The 21,384-nt window shown below is 40.2% G+C and overlaps 1 protein-coding gene and 1 long non-coding RNA gene across 2 annotated transcripts; one reads left to right on the top strand and one right to left on the bottom strand.

Annotated features, from left to right (window-relative positions):
* Positions 1–5: 5 nt before the first annotated feature.
* Positions 6–5,849, bottom strand: CNEP1R1 (CTD nuclear envelope phosphatase 1 regulatory subunit 1). Its single transcript, XM_015873524.2, has 6 exons — positions 5,710–5,849; positions 4,084–4,155; positions 2,147–2,220; positions 1,713–1,822; positions 1,524–1,578; positions 6–1,280 (listed from the first exon to the last, which is right to left on the bottom strand). The coding sequence occupies exons 1-6, from the start codon at positions 5,732–5,734 to the stop codon at positions 1,239–1,241; spliced, it is 378 nt and encodes a 125-aa protein (XP_015729010.1). The 5' UTR covers positions 5,735–5,849; the 3' UTR covers positions 6–1,238.
* A 5,571-nt stretch (positions 5,850–11,420) lies between these two features.
* Positions 11,421–12,955, top strand: LOC107319034. The gene is made up of 2 exons (XR_001557626.1): positions 11,421–11,498; positions 12,458–12,955. It is a non-coding gene; the product is annotated as an uncharacterized LOC107319034 (long non-coding RNA).
* The last annotated feature ends 8,429 nt before the right edge of the window (positions 12,956–21,384 follow it).

Genomic DNA, 21,384 nt, shown 5'->3' on the forward strand with positions numbered 1-21,384 from the left:
TACCGTCTGTTTATACAAAGCATTTATTTTATACACGTTTACCTACAAAATATACAACGGTTAAAAACGATGGACGGGCGGAAGAATTGCTGGAAGGATCGCGATGGACCGATGTTGATGGTCACTTTGTCCATAGGCCGCCTCGAGCCCGCAGGCAGGGGCTACAGAAGCTGCAACTACTCAACAGTTTTAGTCAAGAGAGCTTGGGAATTTAAAAGGAATTTAAAAGGCACCTGGAACAACTTCAGCTCTTAACATTCTTTGCCAGTCGAGCCATCCAAAAAGTTACAGTTTATGCAGGTAACATCCACACCCTGCATATAACACTTGGAACAACGCGTTGTTATTGTATTGTGGCACTGTTTTCTTCAACAAGTCTGAAGTTACACATTTGCAATACCGGTTCCATATTCAGCCTAATCGCAGCCTAAAATCCACTCAGCGTGGCCTTGTGAATCAAGTTACAGTACAGTCTTACAATCAGGAAGATGCAAGCGTATTTAAGACAGTGTTATAAAGATTAAAGTCTTCTTCGAATTGCAGTGCTGTGAACCAGATCAACGAGCTACAGGTGACCACAAGGAAAGTGGCTGGTGCACTATACATATATACACACGCAATTTGACAAATGCGATCCTCAACACAGTTGCAAAGTTCTTAAATATTAAGACCAGTTTTCTCCAGCACAGACAGTCTCTCTGCAAGTCTCTTAACCAGTTCCAGAAACAGCGACCAGATAAGGACAGCTGTAATGAGTAAGTGTGCTAATAAAACATCCCGGGAATGGCATGTGCTCTTTTCAATACTGTTCATGAGACAACAAAACTCCAATAGTGATTGTTTTTGTCCTGAACGTCGGTGTTAATCTGCTATTTACAATAGCTTACAAATACACAACACAAATGAGGTTCGGTTTCCAGGTTCAACTCCATAACCAATTCACATACTTTGCCTGTATGTTCTCTTCTAGCTGAAGTAAAAAAGTGACATTAATACTGAAAAAGAGGTAATCAGAAGTAGCAAAAGCACTGATATGATAACAAAGAATTTGGATAAATAGTCAAAGTAATATTGCACACTTTCACTGTCAACTGTATAAGACTTTCATTACTAGGCAGTGACAACCAGTCCTGTTTGGTGGTGGTAGGGTTTTTTTTGCTGTCATGCTACCATAAACTAACCAAAAAAGGTCATTTTTGGTTTCCATGGCAGTGGAAAAAACTGAAGGAAGACAGCCCTTATTGAACATGAGGCCTAGGTTTCAAAATTAATTTTCCAGTCTGCAAGACAGAAAACAATGAACAAGTTAAGACCTTGAAGGCTGAGCCTAATTGCACTTCAATTTCACAGGTAAGTTCAAAATGACACAACACTAAATATCCTATATTCCACTTCTACACGCATCCACGCAATTTGATCAGGAGTATACAAGCGCTGCTCAGAGAAATACAATGTTTCACATTTATTTTTGAAATATTTGTATCTTTAAAAAAAGGTATAGAGAATGAACCACTGACACTTACATCATCACAGGACATATTATATTCTGCCAAAACTGTTCGACATCGAGCTGCTATACTGTGTGCACCATGTCAAGGAAAGCAGCCAGCATTTGGACACTAACAGCTCACTGAAGACACAGCAGTAGCATACACCAACACAGTAACTAACGACTAAAGCACCTAACTTGTAAAAACACGACCAAAGGATACATTGATGGTGCCACCACTCTTTTATGTATTCCAGCAAAGAACAAGCCTATTAGAGTAATACAGCTAATTGTGAAAAACGGGTGATTCCAAAGTGATGTGAAAAACGACACCTAGGAAATAAATCTCATTAGTTTTAGCATAGACGTGCTCCACGCAGACAGAAAGCTGCTGTCTAGTTCACCGTATTAAACATACTGCTCTAAATCATTTCCACATACTTGTGGACAATTATTTAGATACACCTTACGCAGCAGTATCTTGGCACTGTGCGAGGACATAGTACATAAATAGCCCAGATGGCTTGAGAGCTACAAGTGATCTCTGAGATCCTTGGGAGAATAATCTTCAGCCTTTTGACTTTCAAGATACTACAGCACTTAAGTGCAACACCAGGCTATGAGGCAGATTGCACACAGGACTAGCATGACCTTTACCTTTTGTGTCTCTGGGTCTATTAACCAGTTCCAAGCACCAGTTGCCGTGCAGACTGATACCACTATCAGAATCACTGATAAAAAAGAAAGAACAAGAACGTGAGCATCATATTTTATTCCTATCAAAAGCAGTATTTTTTTCCCCAACAGAGGCTCTTAAGCACTTATTTCTTCTCCCATATCGAAGGGAGGAAAAACCTCACCTTGGAAGTTAGAAATGAAAATATGTAAACGAACTTGTACTCTTTTTTAACAGCAGAGACTCTGTACAGGATTCTTGTGTAGGCACAAAAACACAATTCCTTTCAAGTAAAAGCATCCTGATGCTTTGAAGAAACAACACTTTCTAAAACAACACAGCTAGCAAAACTAGGAGCTGGAGTTAAGAGTTGCACCAACTATTCAGTATTCAGTTTCTATCCTGCTAGCTCCTCTCTGCAGGAAAAAGCCTGAAGAATTAGCAGCGACAGTTTCATTGGCACAGCTAAGTTGTATTATACTCCCCTCCAACCTCAACCAACACACTTTGCAAGGAAAGTGGACACAGAAAGGAAAAAAAGAAAAAGAAAAGAACCAACAAACTTAAATTGGAGCCAGGAAACAAAACAAATACAAAATGGCTTCAGAATGATCAACTCACTGTGAATGAAAAAGGCTAAACACAAACAACAGCAATACAAGACAGTAGTTTGATTTTCAGAGACTATAAAGGGCTGGAGAGCAGCGAGTGACTAAAAAAAGAAGGAACACAGTAGAGAAAGCTTGTGTTCTACTGCACATTCATAAAGCTTTGAGGCTTTCACTGGCAGCTTTGCAGATCTGAGTATTTTTTGTTGAATGTGAAGCTTAAATGGATGCAAACAGACTTTTACCTTGATAAAAAAAAAAACAAACAAAGAGAACAAAAAACAACGCACAAAGACACAACCTGGAGTTGCACATTCCTTGCTGAGAATAAAAAGTTAAAACACAAAACACCACAAAGATAGTAACAAATTAATTTTTTAAAAGAAAGTTGGAGAAGATCTACCTAAGGCATAAACTTCTTTTTCTGTATGAGTACTTCTTTTCTGGGGTAAAAGGAGAAAAAAAATGTAGCACTGAGATAAATACCCTCATCACAAAAAGTCCCACGTATATATGGATTATAAAACTAACAAAATAGTTCCTGAGTATGGAAACTTCAGCAGAATCTTTGAAGCAAAAAGCAGCCTATTTCTACTACAGACTACTGAGCTGAAAGTTGGCAGCACATCTCGGGTACATTCTGCTTCCCTCCTCTGCCACTTCAAACTTTCCTGTTAGAACAGATGAAGATTCATTCTGCTCTTAGTTCTTTCTGCTTCAGGACCCACTGCTATGATTTCTTCACCTTCGCTTTGAAGGGATATCTAACCTAGTCTTGTTTGATTCCAGAACCTGCAGTGGGCAGTAAGAGCTGTCAGAAAACAAACAAAAAAGCAGAACAAAAAGCAGCCCAGCAACAAGCAAAAATAAAAAAGACAAAAAACCTACAACACATTAATATCCCAACTCTCTGCAGAATAATTCAGCCTGGAGCTCATTCTATCTTGGCATCTGGCTAGAGTATTGGTTTTAAGAACACAACTATCCAAGCCATTGTTTGTATCTGATACAAACTCAATCCTTTAATTCATACATTTTTTATTGGTCAAATTCATGTTCAGTAGTGGCAGGACATTGCTTCTGCTTCCAGGCAAGTATTACACTTTAATCTGAGATGAACACGTTACTGCCCTGTAGCAGAGCATGTGAGTGCATGCACACCACTGAAACTGTGTGCATGCACTCACAGTTCAGTAAGTAGATCAGTAAGTAGGGACTGTTGTTTGGGCAAGAATAAATCAATTCACACCGGTAAATCTAAAAAGCACATAAAAGAGAATCCAGTGTATCCCTTGAAACATCAAACTTACTTCTCCAACGTCCTGTAGCTGGTTGCAAACACGCAATATATTCAGTTAGCCTTCTTTCAAAAGCCTTGAGATCTGAGGAAGATACATTGTAAGTGTAATTAGATCTTCACCTGCTTAGACATACCGTGATGTAAAAGATAAAAGGAACTTGCTGCCTTCCCCAGCACACACCACTTTCTTAAGCAGGCAGAAGAAAGCAGATGTACTCATCTCACAGATGAAATGAAAGCAAAGTCAGAATAACTCCACCCAACTCCAAATGAAAAGTGAAACGATGCTGTTACATTAAACACAAGAAACACTCTTGCTTATAGAAAACAGAAATGATTAAGAACTCAAAGTATTTCAGACAGCTTTAAAAATACCCAGGTTTAGAATAGCTTAAGCAGCCCCTTCACACACAAATAGATAATGTATTTTAGAGATTAACTGTATCAAAGAAGCCTTTAAGTCCTATTGCTGATAGTGATGGGGAAAAAAAAAAAGAGGTTGGCTATTTGCCAGATGTTCAGCTATGTTGCAGCACAGCTTTAATGACATTATTTTGTAGAACACTTAATGCCATTTTTCATACAGAGAGAGATACATATATATACAGCAAGCACTAATTCAGTAATCTTAATACAGTTCTTCCCACCCCTTCTAAATAGACACTTCTCCTTATTTCCAATATCTTTCCATTTAAACTGCTGCTAAGAGAGGAACAGCACTTCAAGTTCATACTAACTTGTATAAAATCCTCACCAACCACCACTTGTCAAGGAGCTGTTTCACCCCAAGTCAGTTAGATTCAATCCTCTGTCGAACGAGGCCAATATTTGACAACATTAAAAGCCAGAATCCCACCCAGAGTTAAAAAGCTTTTTAATAACACATAGATTGTCAGCTGAAGTGTTTCAGTTAACATCACTCTGATGTTATACAGATTATATTATATACATAATCATCCCCTTCAACTTACAGCCATTGCTAAGTTATTTAAGCAATTAGATTATAAGGAGAAAAGAACAAGTAATGTAATCGTTCCTAATGCACTTTTCCAAGTCCAAACTACTCCCCAGCAGCGAGTTGGCAGCAGCAGCTGACAGCGCCCTGTCTGCAGGCACACAACTGCTAACGGCACTAATTGATGCCAACAGCTACAGCCAGTCCGGCAATTACAGCCAACGACCGGGGCAGCACCGAGCCCTGCACAGGGCACTACAGCATGGAGGGCATCACAGGAATCCCGATCCAAGCGTGCTGTCAGCAAGAGCTTTACGGCGAGCATCCCATAGGTATAGGGGCAAGCGGCCCCTCTGTCCCCAAGAAAACAGCTGTGTTACGTAGACAGAGTGAGAATAACAACAGCCAGCCACCGAGCTTTCAAGAAATGGCAACTTGACGTTACAGCTCCGCTTATTTGGGTGCCCGTGCCGTAAGAGCAGCCCCTGATGGGGCCACGTATCCCGACGGCCCTTATGGGCATCCCCACACTGCGGCACCTCACCGCATACAAAGCACAGCTACCGCCGCCCCCGAGCAGGGCCTACCTACGGGATCCGCTAAGCCAAAGGGCAGCAGGGAAGGGCCGCAGCACAGCTACACCCAAAGCGGAGTGCAGAGAATCAGTGTTATTGTACTCACCCTCCGCCTGCTCCAGTGAGTTCATAGCGGGCGGGCGCAGGGCGGAAGGCACGTCCCGCCACCCGGCCCTGCTCGCACCTCACCCCGCCGCCACCGGCACTGCAGGCCCGGCCCGAGCCGCTCTGAGCCACACCCCCAGAACAACGCCGCGCCTTATTGGCCTGTCTGCCACTCTCGACGCCATCCTCAGCAAGCGCGGCTCTCATTAGTTTCCGGGGAGGCAAGGGGAGGGGTTTGGCCGTGTGTGGTAATTAATGGCACGGCGGGGATGTGCTGGACTGTACCTCAGTACGGCTGTACCACAGCAGAGATGTACCTCAATAGAGATGTACCTCAATGTACGGCTGTACCACAGCAGAGATGTACCTCAGTACGGCTGTACCTCAATAGAGATGTACCTCAGTACGGCTGTACCTCAGCAGAGATGTACCTCAGTACAGCTGTACCTCAACAGAGATGTACCTCAGTACGGCTGTACCTCAATAGAGATGTACCTCAGTACGGCTGTACCTCAAGGCGGCTGTCCCACAGCAGAATGTTCCCTCAGCAGGGCTGTCCCTCAGCACAGCGTCTGCCGCCGTTCTGCTCCGTCCCCTCCTACCGGCGCGGTGCCGTATCGCGCTGCTGTGTGTTGTTATCTGTGCTCTCTGAGCGGAACGTAGTGCTCACGGCACTGTTTTATGTTTTTAGTACGTTGTAAACGTCCCTTTCGAAGTACCGAGATCAGCGGTCACGATCGCTATGTCCATGCAGCTGCTGCCTCCCGCTGCCTTAGCCGGGATGCTGAGGTAACTGAAGTCAATTTCCCGAAATAAGAGCTTTTCACGTTTAAACGACCAGATTAGCGACTCGTCCAGAGCTGCGATCCCTGCACTCGACTCCTGCAGCGGAGCTCCGTCCCCGCTCGGCTGCCACCTGCCGTCCGGCTGCTGCCTTGCAGGTCCTCACCTCGCAGCTCCAGCCCCCGTGTGTTCCGCTGGTTTTCGTTTTTATTTGGAAGGTTGGTCGTATAAAAGCAGCTCGATTCGATTCAAGGCGATCCATCTTTGGTAAACTGCGCTTTTGTTTGTAAAACACAAATTGCTTGTTTGTTTATCTTGGAAGTCTGCTATTGAAACGTGACCTAGGGAACATTGTTTCCCCGTTGCAAAATGTGCAGCTGTGAAGGTGCTGGAGGCAGCCAGGCGAGCTGCTGGTGTCAGGCCTGCCCAGGCCGGACATTATTACAAAGGCTGCTTTTTCAGTTGGTTTGCACAGCTGTAGATGAATTGAGTTTGTATGTTCTCTGTAGAAGCTACCAAATCTCTGGCCTTGCTTCTCTCTGTTGGGGGTCCTGATGGATGAAAAGCTGGGCGTGAGCCAGCAATGTGCACTGCAAGGCCAATTGTATCAAAAACTGCAAAAAAAGACTGCAGCAAAAAAGGGGTGGCAGCAGGCAAGGGAGGTGATTGTCTCCTCATGAGGCCCTTTGAAGTACTGTTGTCCAGCCCAGGGGCCTCCAGTACACGAAGGATGTGAAGATGCTGGAGTGGGTCTAGAGCAGGGCTACAGACATGATCAAAGGGCTGGAACACCTCTCCTGTGCTGAAACATTGAGGCAGCTGAGATAGTTTAGCTTGAAGAAGAGAAGGCTCTGGAGAGACCTCATTGTGGCCTTCCAGTACTTGAAGGGAGTTTTACAAGGAGGATGGGGGCTTTTTACATGGTCTGATAGGACAAGGGGAAGGGGCTTTAACTAGAAGAGGGGCGATTCTGGTTAGAATTAGAAACAATTTTTTTTTTACTTAGAAGGTGGTAGGGCCCTGGAACGTGTTGCCCACAGAGACTGTGGAAGACTTGTCCCTGAAGGCATTCAAGGCCAGGCTGGATGGGGGCCCTGGGCAGCTTGATCTAGTGGCTGGCAACCCTATCCATGGCAGGGATTGGAACTGGATGGTCTTTAAAGTTCCTTTTAACCCTTTTAACCTTAGCCATTCTATGGTTCTCTGTCCTGGATGCCAATGGCCATCAGTATTGAGTGCACAAGGAAGAAAACATGCAATGCTTGTGCATGCAAATGCTTCTCTGTGGTGCATTCTGTAGTGATAGTTAACACTGTGCTGCTCCCATCTGTTCTGCTTATAGTAACATTTATATGAGTGGGCAAGCAGGACTGGCTGTTGGTCTGTAGGACTGAGCCTCTGAAGTTACTGGAGGAATCTGAAATAAAGGACAAGGAGAGTGTAGTAACAATTGCACTGGAGAGTGATGGCTATCAGCAATACAGAATTAATCTGCTCTAGAATTTATCTTTTTAGCTCTTTCTACAGATTCCAAAGAGAAGTTTGAACAGATGTAAGAGGGTAACAGCCCAAGACTGCAGACAATTGAAATGTAGTAATTAGGAGCTTATTATAAGCAGCTGCAGCACTGCTCTTTTATTACAATGGGGAAAGGAAACTTTGTTCTGCTAATAGATTATTGTTTATGTGTTTTGGGTAGTATTTATTTCAAGGAGGTTCTGTCTTTGCTTTGAGGTGCTTGACAAACCTGAATGACTCAGGGTGTTCTCAAGCACTAAAACATGCACCTTCCAGCCCTGCTGCCTCCTGGGGTCACAGTTTGTTACCTGCTGTAGGTGTGGCTGTTTCAGCTTCAGTTACCTGTAGTAACACTTGGGTTTTGAAGGTGAAATGCACTGAGATTTAGAAAACTTCCAGGGGTCAAATCTGAAAGCTTATTGATGGCAGAAGGTGCTGTAAACTACCTGAAGCAGTTTTGAGATGGTTTCTTTTCACCCTTATAGAATTTTCTATGGATGTGAAGGTTGTTGTGTAAATATGATTTGTGGACATTTTGTTGTCATTGTTCTCAAGTTTCATCGCAATAGAAAAAGAATGATTATTTTTGAAAATGTTTTTGTATAAGGCTACAAGAAAGATAAGCTCTTACATTATGTTTTGGTTGAATGGACTCAGACATGAATTGCACTTGTTCGGAAAAAATAAACTTCATTATCTGAATGAGTTGAGTAGTCCAGTTGGCTGAGTTATAGAAAGAAATAGATGTCCAAAATTAGACGTGCATAAAATCGGGCTCCTTTTGATACAGTTATGTAGCCCAAGGAGACTTGTAGCATCCTGAAAGCATCAGGAAGTTGTAATGTGCCGAATTACTTATAGTTCCATATGTTTGTTGATGTGCAGCTCTCCTGCTGATCTCTCTGATCTTCCTCCAGCCATTAGGTTTACATCTGAACAGATACAGACTTCTTACAACTGTTTTTATTGTAATTAGGCACACAAACTACGCCTACAGCAGGGAAGAAGTTTCAAGAGCAATGAGATTCACACCCCTTAGTCAATTGTAATACTTCTATTTGTAATAAAGAACTTCTTGAGCATTTCAAAATGCTTTTACTGCTCTGTTTTTTTCTTTTTCCAAGTAGCTTTTACTCTTTTTTCTTTACAATCCCATTGGTTGGAGGCTCGCTGAGGTAAATGAGAGTCAAGAAAGTAACTGTCATCATACTACAATTATAACCTGAATGAACTATTACTCAGGGTTAGTACAGCTGTTAGCAATTCCTGATATCTTTTTCTGACAACATTTGTGAAGCTTTAAAATTAACTGCCTAAGCAAAAGGAGTGAGTGTACGTTTGAATTACTTCATAGTGCAGAAGTGATTGGGAGAAATGTGCTTTGTCAGCCTAGAGTGAGATCTGAGGTATCTCCTTTTGAGATGCAGGGGATACATCTTTGAGCTTAGCATCTTTCGTATCTATTTCTGGTTCTCACAGCTGTACTTTCAGCACAATGAGAGAGCATCTGTTAGCAGCATCTGCTATCAGAGATAATTAGGATGGGTCACTTGTTTCTTACTTTGCTTGTGTTTCCAGCTTTCTTCTGCACATTTTCCTCTATGCAATCTCTTCTGCTTATTTTTTCTCAAACAATCCATCCCTCTTGAGGCATCGTGTTATTTCAGAGATACTCTGTTAACACCATGTTTTTGAATATGCCTGTCTGGTATTTTTAACATGAGTTTATTGTAGGAAATGTCTCTCAAGCTTGGTGGTTATTATCCTAACTTACACTTAGATATGAGGATAGTGTTTATATGCTTTATATTCCCTTTTTAATTATGTTTTTGGAAGCATAAAATCTTGCCATTAAATTGTCCCTTTTTCCTTCATTTGATCCCATCTTCTATGAGAAATGTTATACCTACAGAGATTTATATTTTTATTAGGGAATCCATATTCAGAATTTCTTGGCTCGGTCAACAAATAATCCCCCTCATTTAATAATTCCCTAATGCTTTTTCCTTACCTTGTGATCTCCCACAATTCTGTTTGGTTTTCTAAAACAAATAAGCAAAAAACAGTGACCAGAAGTCAGCTAACAGAAGAGCCACCTGTTTATCTGCTTTTTCCCTTTTTGAGGGGTACCTTAGATCTTTGAGTGTCTTTCCTCATAGGATAACACTGAGTAGCAGAGTTGTGTTCTTACCAACTTTCAGCTTTGAAGAGTGTTTAGAATAAGGGTAGTTTATTTAAACATATTAATTTGTGACAGAGATATTACCCCATAATAAAGACTCATGGGAAAACCAAACCCTTCTTGTCAAAGTGGAGATTCTGAGACTGTACTGAAGTTATTCTGGAGAAGTAGGAGATAATTTCTCTCGAGGCTTTCAGTCAATCATCTTTTGATAATAATATAAAGTTCCTATAAGCTAAATGGATTCTTTGAATTATTTGTGCTCAGTTAGGCTAGCAGGCCTTCTTTAAAACAAACAAGCAAACAAAAAAAAACTGACAACACCTCTCTGCTGCCACATTTGCTTGTGTTAATACTTGCATTAGATCATCTTTTGCATCACTTTCTGTATATCACGTATCCTAGAACATGGGATTTTTGGGATGTCCAACAATTAGTACAAATAGAGCACAGCAGAGCTCTGTTTTGGAGAATCCCCATAATTACTGCAATGGAAATATAGAAAGAGGAAAAAGCAGAAAGATATAACTGTTACTTTTTTCCACGTGAAGCTGTACTTGTGGACAGCATCTCATAGTACAGGCAAGTCTGTGCTTGAGGTCTTACAGCAAGTTAAGAATGCAGCTTTTCAGTAAGATCCAACTAAGATACTGTAATTCCAAAAGCACACTTATTTTAGAGTATATAAGTGATGTACAAGTGCCACATCTTATTTTGGGAAGCAAATAGAGGGAAATATGATCCTTCAGGTTGCTGATGAAGGAGCTTCCAAATGCAAACTGTTCAGTAGCTCTTTACTCATGGGAAAAGAAACGAAGCAAAAGCTTTAGAAGGATCTTGTGTAAGCAGAATTCCTGGCTTTAAACATCCCATTGGGGTTGCATTCTTTTGTAATGATTGATGTGATGTCAATATACTTTTTTAGACTTTTGTTAAACAGCATCAGGAGGAACTGACTGAACTGTGTCATAGTGTAGCATGAGGCATTCCACAGATTAGAGAAACAAGACCTATTCACTTTTCCCTGGAGCCATTTAATTAAAGGGAGGCAAGGGAGTAATAGTACACCACTTGTGTTCATTTTTAAAATATATAATTTTTAAAGAATAAATTTTGAAAGTCTGTTGTGTGTTTTTTATCAAAGATAAATTAATATTTTGGATTATTTTAATTTTTAAAAGACTTTTCTGGTGACACGTATCTAACGTCATATTCTTACTTCTTTTAGAATAAATCCTTACATGTCGTGTCAGAAGTCTTTCATCTTCCCAAGATGATTATTCAAAGGATTTTGAAGATCTGAATAGGTAAGAAATATTCAGTACTTCTTCTGTTTTGTAAACATCCTAAATATTTGATAGAAGACTATTTTTAGTGCTATAGTAGGAACTTATATTAATTTTAGTATTCACCTGGGTCTATGCAATAATATTGTGTTATGTGTAATATTAATAGGGAAGGAAAATATTTTGTCCCTTGAAGCCTACCAGTTTCTAGGCTTTGCTCTTCAGAGACTGAATTCCAGAGCACCGTCTCTTGTGGGTGTCTGGCCCCTGAGTTCTCATTAAGTCTGTGGGAAGAGTGAATGTTCTTCAGCTAGTCCTGATGGAGCTTTTGTAGTGATTTAATTGCCAGATTTTGTGGTGTACAGGCTTCATTCTAGACGTTTAATTTCTGAAATGGTTGTATTTCTTCACATTATGCTTTGTTTCAAGAGCAAACAGGGCTTTTCTCCTGTTCTTCCCTTCCTCCTTCCCTCCTCAAATATACATGTACATGCTCTATCTGTTCAGGAGTAATCCTGCACATTTTGAGGATTTATAGTTTTAATTGTCTGTTTCCTTAAGTGGTATTTTATTTCTGTTAGCTATAAGGGAAACTGAGTCTGAACCTTGCTGAGTGGGGGAAAAAAAGTGTGCAGAATCAAGCTACCTGAAAATGATTATTTTCTAACATTTTGGTTCTCAAGCTTGAGGAAAATTTCTCAACATTTTCACCACTAATCATTTCACCAGATAATCCGTGAAATTCATGTTATTAATTTTGTGTTCATCCAGTTAGAAAGACACTGGAATGGGACTCGATGGCATGGTCCTTTAAGAACTGTTGTGGTTATAGCAGCTCTTGTAGGAAGATAACAATGAGACTTTTTTAATGAACTACCATGGAGTTATTTAAAAGAATATATGAAAAAGATGCTCAGCTTGACAGGAATACCATTGTACTGAGCACAAAACTAACATTGCATTTGACCTGATTTTAACAGGTTGGCCTTCCATTTGCAACTTGAACTCTCACCTGCTATGAAAAGTGTTTTTCTTTTGACTTTACATCTTTACATGGGTTTCCTTGGATCAAACTGTCACTTAAAATTTGACTTAAAATGTAATAATAGCCATCTAAATTGAAATACTTGTCCATTCTTTGACAATCTATAATGCTATGAACAGATAGCTATTCAATTAAAGCTGATTATTGTACAGCCTGTAATATAGGGAAAAAAATAAATAATGTAAAGCTTTATTTTGCCCATTTTTCATCTTATCTGCTTACCAAAGAATTTTTGAGTATTTATGATCTGAAATGTGATAGTGGTTTTCAAAATAGGGTATTTTTTGAGATCAAAAGTATATATTCTCTAGCAGTTTAACTGAGTAGTACATGGAATTCTGAATATGTAGTTGGGAATGTTCTGTTATACTTCGACAAATGTTTTAATTTTATTTTTCTGTGGCTTACAATAAAGAATGGCTGCGTCTTACTATCCAAGAAAGTGCATCTGATCTACGGAATGTGCTGCTTTTTGTTTTTATACCTCACAACACTGAGCATGATATTTGTGGCTTGCAGAACATATAAGAAAGTGACAACAGTGCAAGGCTGGCAACAGTTTGAATATAAACAGCTTCTCTTCTTTGATTCATGGGAGTGTGCTGCAGTTATAGGCAATCACCTGCTATGAGTCAGGTCTTGCACAAGCACCTTCAAGAAGTTAAAAATGATGGGTTTGTGTTCTTGTAAAGTTGTGTGTGGTGCTTTGTTCTTACGCTGAAATCACGCTTCAAGATTCTCTCAGAAGTAAATTTAGTTTGGTTTAGAGATGTCTCTAAAATAGTCCCTATTCAGAACTGCAGTTAAAATTTTAATGTGTTGAAAGAAATGTAAAACATTGATTCACTACACTTGATAACAAAATTTGACCTAGTTAAAATGAGAGAGCTTTGAAATTGTTCACTAAATTAAATTCTAATAATTCATAGTACTTGGAGTGATTAAACATCTGTCCTGGATTTCTTCTTCCTGAATGACATGACACACATTCAACTAAAGCAGTCGGATATAGTAACTACTGGTAGGAAGTTGTATTGAAACTGCATAATTGATGTTTCTTACCTGGATTTTATGCTGATCCTCTTACACAGAATACAAGTGTGTGTGTGTGGGTGGGGGGGGGGGGGAGGGGGGGGGAGGAGGGGTGTTAAGGGAGGTGTCTGTTTTTGTTTGAGAACTCTTTATTGTTCACTTAAATTGTGCATCTTTTCTTGTATCACAAGCATATTAATAAAAAGGCATTTTCTGCTGGCTGGAAAGTAGCTGCCTTGTTTTACAATCAGGGAAAAAGTAATGTGAATTTAAATGAATTCTGTGGTAATATGATCTCTAAGGTCCCTTCCAACCCGCACAAGACTGTGATACTGTGATACTGTGTAATATTATACTCATTTCAAGTGTAGTCATTTGTGAAAGTTTTTATGGAATTGGAAATCTTTATCTCAAATTTAGCTTTAAATCGTGAGTGACCAGTAATGCTCTGACAGTGGGAAGGAGAAAATACAACTTTTCATTTATACTTCCAGTGCAGTTCATATACCTGTGCTAAATCAAAGTGACCTCTGCAGCTGCAGGGATGTTGTATCAATACTCCACTGAAGGTTTTAAAAATCTGTCTTATTACATACAGAGCTAACAGCTGTATTTTTTTATCCTTTTGCAAATGTGTGAAGTAGATGAAAACACAAGCTTGATAAAACCAGCATGCTTTCTGCTCTGTATTAAATCATGGTATGCCCATGGAGGATCACTGACTATCATAGTTACAGCATATGGGAATATAGTTGCTGCGTGTGATCTCACACAAGGCAATGGATATGGTGGATGGCTACCTAGCATAGAAACTCCATGAGGGTTACAGCGGCCTCCAGCCATTGGGCATTTTTCTGTTGAGTGAGGAAAGATACTTGAATTGTGAGGATTTGGGCTTGGTAAGTGGCTATACAAAGACCAGGAATGGTATGATTGAAGGTATTTTTTTTTTTCCCCCTGAGATACAACTTCAAGCATCTTTTGAATCTGATACAAGTCTGTGTACATTCCATGTAAGTAAACTGTAAATAAATTAGAGCAGTAAAGATAAAGTGTATGAGGAGTATGCCAGCGTGAATATTCATAGTCATGTACATCCTGAAATAGGATGCATATATTTCTTCAGAAAACTGGAAGAACTGTAAGAACATACACAGATGCCCTAATCTACAATCGCTCTTGCAGGTATTTCATCATCTGCTTATATTATTGAGCTGAAATTTTAAAAGCACTGTACACACTTTCGTATTTAAGCCACTGATATCCAACAGTCCATTAAACAGAATGAAACACCTGCTCTAACAGTATTCAGTAACTGAAAGGTGTACACACTTATTTGTGAAGTTTAGAATTCTACAGAACATCTCCAAAAGATAAAATATAACCAGCTACGTTGTACATTTATTATAGACTTAAAATATCTGTGCTATTTTTACCTTAAGAGCTACTCTATGGAAACTTCCTGGATCCCTTTGTGACAAGGGATTGGTGAGATTCTTGGAAGTATCTTCTTGTGCTCTTAATGTATTCTGAAGAATTGCTTACCTCTTGATCATATAAATTATGCCTTGTTGAACAAACTGGTCCTTCAATTTAAACATGAATTCTCACAGATATGAAAGACCACATGCAAACACTGCCGCTCATACCTTAGGCAAAATTACGTCCCTTCTTCCACTGCCAAGCAAGAATGCTGTTTAAAGCCAGTCACCCCTTTCTCAGCTTAAACCTGCATTGCTGAGTGTTAGGCCGTTAGGGGGTGGTCTTCCAACACCACTGAACCTTTGTATTTCCAAGTGTTTCATTCTCTGTTTTCACGACTAACGTGATGTTTGATTGTAAAAGTAGAACAATACATGGTTGATACTACGTGAATTACATCAAGTAGATAAGTGGGACTTGGAAAAATCTGAACTTGCAAATACTTAGCAGTGATCAAATAATAGTTGAAAGACTGGAACTCAGCCATGCTATTTTCAGAGCAAACTTTATGTGAAAGGATAGGAGAGTAGGGGAGTATACTATTCTTCATCTAAAAATGAATTCGTTCCAACATTATGAAAGCATAAGAATATAAAGCTTACCTTTTATGTCCTTAGTCTGAAATCAGATTCAACTACTGTCCTTGCATCTGTTTGAAGTTGGTATGGGTTGAGGTGAACACCTGGCTATTTTAGAAAGGCTTTTTTTCTTCTCCCGTTGTGAACTTTCCCGTTCCACAAAGCTTTCTTTTTCAGTTACCAAGTTGGTTGCAATTCTTTTGAGTTACTGAAGCTCATTGAAAGCCAAAAGCGTGGCAGAAACAGTGAGGGCGGTTCAGATTTTAAACATGAATATTCTTAGATGCATAGGATTAGGGTATGGTGCTTTGTTGTAAATTAAATCCTGCTCTCATGATTTAAATAAATAGGTAAATCAGTTTTTTAAGAAGTTGTGAAATCTTCCTAATTGGACTATATTCTTTTATTAAATGGTAGTGTAAAAAGAAACAGCATGTGCACTCTTGACAGCTATTGATATTACTGCTGAGTCTGGCTCCTTGGCATGAATACTGAATTGGATCTTGTGACCTACATTATGGTCATAGATTAAAACCTTGCTTAGAACAAGCCACAGATGTCATCTAAAATGTTTGTCTCGAACAATCAGTAAGAAATAAAATCTGACTCTAACTTTCCATGACAACTGTATTAATTTGTAATTTTGTTTCAACTTGTGTGCAAGGTTAACATTAGTATCAGGGTGAGATTTACTTTGTAGTACTCTTGTGCTAAGTTTAGTAACACTGCAGGCCAGTGTGCTCTGTGTTATATGCACCCAGGAAGGCTGTATCGCAGCTCGGTACTTGTATGTCTTTTGAAGTAGGACACTGTGGATGATAACTGCTAAGGCACTCCTTGCTGGGCGTGGGGTGAAGCTGCTTTGTCTGCAGTGCTGGTTTCTGTGCGGTTCAGGCAGGTGATGGGCATTGCTAAGGCCCAGTGTTTTCACATACTCATAGTTAAGAGCATCCTGTGCAAATAAAGCAGGTTGCACTGTTGTGCTTTTTTGTTTGTTTTTAAATAAATTCAGTTTTCTCTGCAGAGCTTCTCTCCAGCAGGTCATCCCCTAATATGTACTGATGCATACAGTTATTCCACTCCAGATAATACATTTCTGCATGTAGTAAATAGTGAAGAACTGCCTGACGTGTGCTTATCAGAATATCAGAATAACGGTTTTGTTCATTTGTTTTTGCAAGACAGGCTGTCTGATGCTTTCACAGTGTGTTCTGTAGTGAGGAACTTCATTTAGGTTATACAGTGACTTCAGTGTTACATTTTTCTGATACCGTTTGCTTGATTGCTCTATCATTGTGTACACTGGCAGATGAACTTGCTTTTAGGGATTTGCTCATTTTATGAATTAAATCAACCTATAATTTTTTTTTTTTTTTTTTTTCCCAAGAAATGATACCTACTACAGAATTTAACTGAGCAAAATTTCTCTGCAGTGCAAACTGTCAAAGATAGCCCTCTGCTTGAGAATGAAGTGTCTTTCTGCAAGGCCTTCAATTTGTTTTATCTTGCTGCTTTTTTCACTCATCAAATACATTAGCTAAAACTGTCAGGAGCAATCTGTCAGCCCAGAAGTGAGTAAAAATTGAACTTATTCTTTGTTAAGACTGCTCCTGATGTCAGTTTTTCAAAAATATAAATTTGGCTTGTTGGGTGATAAATGGCAGCACCCTGTAGACTGATCTCAGAATGATTCTAGCTCACTATCTTTGTATTTACTTGGCTGTTGGTAGTGCACCATCTGAAGGCTGCAAGCACTTACAAATTACCTTGCCAGTGTCCATGTGAGTAGGAGAGAGCAAGAGCCTTTCCCATGGGATCCTGGGAGCTTGTTTCAGAGCCGGAATTGAACTAATTCTCCTGAGCCCCATAGTAGGTCCTTAATCACAAAATCATTCCCCACTTTCCCTAAAGGATTTAAATGTAATAACTTGTATCATTTAAGGTTTTTTTCTTATTTTTAACACCTCAAGTTGAGATTTTGAGGTGAACTTTGCTGAAGAGTTCTTTGTCATAGTGTAAAATCTCCTCTGGCAAGCAGGGAGTGAGATGCTGAGCGCTGTTGTGTTGTGTCCAGGGTCGATGAGGGCCATCCTTCCCCAGCCCTGCAACGTGTATAACCCTGGCTCAGGAGAGCTGGCACATGGGCACAGAAAGCCTGATCCCTTCTAGGCCACTGGGGAGAGGGTAAATCTAAACATCCTCAGAGAACAGAAGGTGAAAGTGGTGTATATACCTGCACCCTGTGGGGAACATGAGCATAAAAGAAAGGGGAAAATAGTGTTACCTTACTATTTTAGGAACCATTCTGAGCCTCCAACTTTAAGAATGAAAAAGAAATTTAAGGAAGCTAACCAATGTGAAAGCAGTTTACATCTGTGATTGGAGACAAATGGAGAGGCTGGCATTGCAAGAGAATTAAGTTTAAATTAACAAATTTAGTGATATAATCGGATGGAATGAAACAGCAGTGAAAAAATCTAAACTCTGCATACCTGTGCATGGAACACATAGCATTTGAAACATAAAAACTGTGTGTGGGGGGGAAGGAAGGAAAGCACATGCATAAACTACCAACTCCCAAAAAAGAAAACAAAACCAAAACCACAGACTCTTATCTGCCTTGTAGGACATCACTGTGTCTGAAGAGTATGAAATTTGATTTTCTTTTTCTAAGAAAACTTCTGAGCAACTTAGGGTAGCTCAGATTCTTTCACCTACTGTTTCACACTTTCACACTCAAAAGTGGTCTTAAACTTTATTGTAACCTAAAATGCTTTTTTGTCTTTAAATGAGATGTTTGCTTATTTGGTATTTGCCTATTTATAAGTCAAGTAATCAGCTCAGAAACAGACTAAAAGGCAAGCGGTCCTTAACAAGCATTCACAGTACTGTGGGGTGTGTAAGAGCAGAATGATTTGCAGCATATCAAACCATACAGGTGAGTGATGGGGAAAAAGAAAACAAAACAAAACAAAAACCTAAACTTCAACCACATTTTAAAACAGCTGTTATTGCTTTCCTTATGGAAGAAGAGGTGTGATGAAACGTGGTGCAGGAGAGCCAGTGGGTTTTCTGTCTCTGTATTAAACTTAAGAAATCACACGGAGCTGTGCTTTGGCAAAGACAAATGCCATCTGACTCCTCTAAACAGTGAAGGGAGGAAGGGAGGTAGTTCATCAAAAGTGTGCTTTTGGATCCTACAGTGCAAATGATATTAGGTCACATGTTAAGTAAAGAGAAGCTCCCAAATTGCAATTTGCCTTCTTACAATGTTTTTTTGATCCCACATGGGTTTCTGGAGATTCTCATATTTGCAAGATAAATAAGTTAAAAAGAAGGTACAAGTTGTGCAGCTCTGTGACACATCCACCTCACTGAAGCCACCTGGAGGGAGAAGCTTGAAACATTATCAGTTGTCTGCCTCCTGTTCTTTAAAGCTTCATATTAAACCTGAAGATGAGAGTAAACAAACCATGACCCTTATCAAAGGCCTGTGGAAGATGTATTATGGACACCTAATCATTCTTAGAGCATCATTTGTTCAAGCTTTTGTTCAGACTTTTCGTACTTCCAGAAAATGATGTTTATTTTCTGAGCTGCTTAGTTTTGTAATAGTCACTTGAGACCTAGGCCATGTTTTACAAAGAAGAAACACACCAGATGAGATTTTAACCAGAACCTCGCTCTAGTGATCAAGTGGAAAAACAGGAAAGATAACTTTCATGTGTAGTTAAGGCTGACTTATGGCCCAGGGTGCCTGAATTATTGAATGCTTTTCATATTACCAGTATTGCAGTTGATTTAGCTGTCCTTGGAGCACCCGTGGTGACAGATTTTAAATGCATTGTATTTTTTATCTTATGCTTCTGCATTTTTAGCTGGATTTACTTTTCTGACAGCTTAGATTTGAAGTACTTCTCAGACAAATACCAGCACTGATCTGACCTGTCTTTAAACTTGAGGTTTTGGGATTAAAAGACAAAAATGATGTCTATATTCAGATGATTTTGCATAGGATTCCTGTGGTCTAGCGAAGTTTGAGAAATCAAAGCTGGAGAAAATGACCTCCTAATTTAAGACATGTATTTTATGGTCCATAACTTTTTTTGTAGTGCACCACCATCCTGCCCCATAGACTGCACATCAGTCTGCTGCTCTCTGTGCCACCCCTGAGTTTGTAGAGGAGGGGAGCACTGGGGAGAGGGAAAGTACCATGTCCCATGGTGGCAGCTGCTCTGTGTCTTGCTGGTTAGAGCTGCTGAGGGAGGGAAAAGCACAATTGTGCTTAGCAGCCATTTCACCAGGAATCTGGGGAATTTGCATTAGCTTTGCCTTGAATTTCCATATGGACAAACTTTCAGCACAGAAAAAATGAGTGCGGTGTTTCTTATGCCTGTATTTGCTTTTATTCTGTTGCTTCACCAGCTGGCAGCTAGTGATGGGCCAGGGAGCCTTGTGCCAAGATGGGCATCCCACCACCTACACGCTGCCACCCTGCTCTGGGATGAAAGTCTTGCTATAGGTAAAGGCTTCTTCATGATATGCATGTCTGAAGTAATTTCTGAGTTGCAAGAGCAGCTCAAAATTGATGAAGTTTTACTTGGGTATGTTTTTAAAGCTCTGCTTTGTGAAACTACTTATGGTGTTACATAAAGCAGAGCACTCAGCAGCACACAGGACCTCCTCACTGGGCACACCACATCCTCTGGTTCTTATGATCTCAATGACAAGAGACAAACATGAGAGAAAAGTCCAAGGAAACAGGAGGCTGTGAGTGGTGACTGAAGGTACTCCCTTAGTTCTCTGTTCTTGATAACAGTAAAAATGCAACAATAATAAAGCAAGTGAATGGTAAAACAAATGACACACTGCTCTTTATCAGCTAGACGATTATGGAAGAGCTGTGTGTCCATTGAAATATGCAGTCTCATAACCAGAGGCTGTGCCATGCTGCTGTGGTGCTGGAGGCTCATGGTGCTGGGCCACATGCCTCCAGCTCAGGAGTGTCTTGATGCCTGGATGAATGCTTGCACCTGGAAAGCACTTCTCACACAGTTTGTATGAGGTTTCCTGGGATATGAAAACCAAACAGAAGCACCGTTTTGTTGCTTTACATCAGTTTTATTTTATTTATTAGCAATTTCTTATGCAGTTCAGTGCAAGTCAGCAATTGAATAGATTATTAACATCTGCTTGGGTCTTCAGACTGACTTCTGGAGGGAAGAGTAGTGCTAGTCTGTGTGATTTATGTAATGTAATTAGATGTGCTGAAGCAAGACAAACATGATACAAATGGAATGAGTGGAAGTAGAAATTACTGGAAGTGTATCTGCTGCCTCTTGTGAGCTTCACTGAAACTGCAGCAGCCGATAGTGTGTATCTTATGGAAGCTGTGAGTTTCCAGTCTTCATCTTTCACTGTGAGCTGTTAAGTCCTTGGTTCAAATCTTACTAAAATTTCTGCCACTGACAGTTGTATAGAAAGGTCTGATACAGACACAAGTTGTGGACAGAATGAGTTGGTCTGCCACAGGTTGAGCACAGCCTGTGTGCCATAGGTTGGGCACTTCTTGCTGACAGAAACCCTTCTTCTGGTAAAACTTCCAAGCAGCAAAGCTCAGAGGTAGTAAATAACTAAGGCTTTGCTTCTGTCTGGCTCAGCAGACTCGCTTTGCTAGTGTGGCTGTCTTAGGAGCTGGCTCCTGCTGCGTGTCTGAGTACAAAGCAGGCAAGTTGTGTTTCAGGTGGGAGATGCTGCTTTGGAGATGTGG

Source organism: Coturnix japonica, chromosome 11 (genome assembly GCF_001577835.2).
Source record: "Coturnix japonica isolate 7356 chromosome 11, Coturnix japonica 2.1, whole genome shotgun sequence".
Lineage (NCBI taxonomy): Eukaryota > Metazoa > Chordata > Aves > Galliformes > Phasianidae > Coturnix > Coturnix japonica.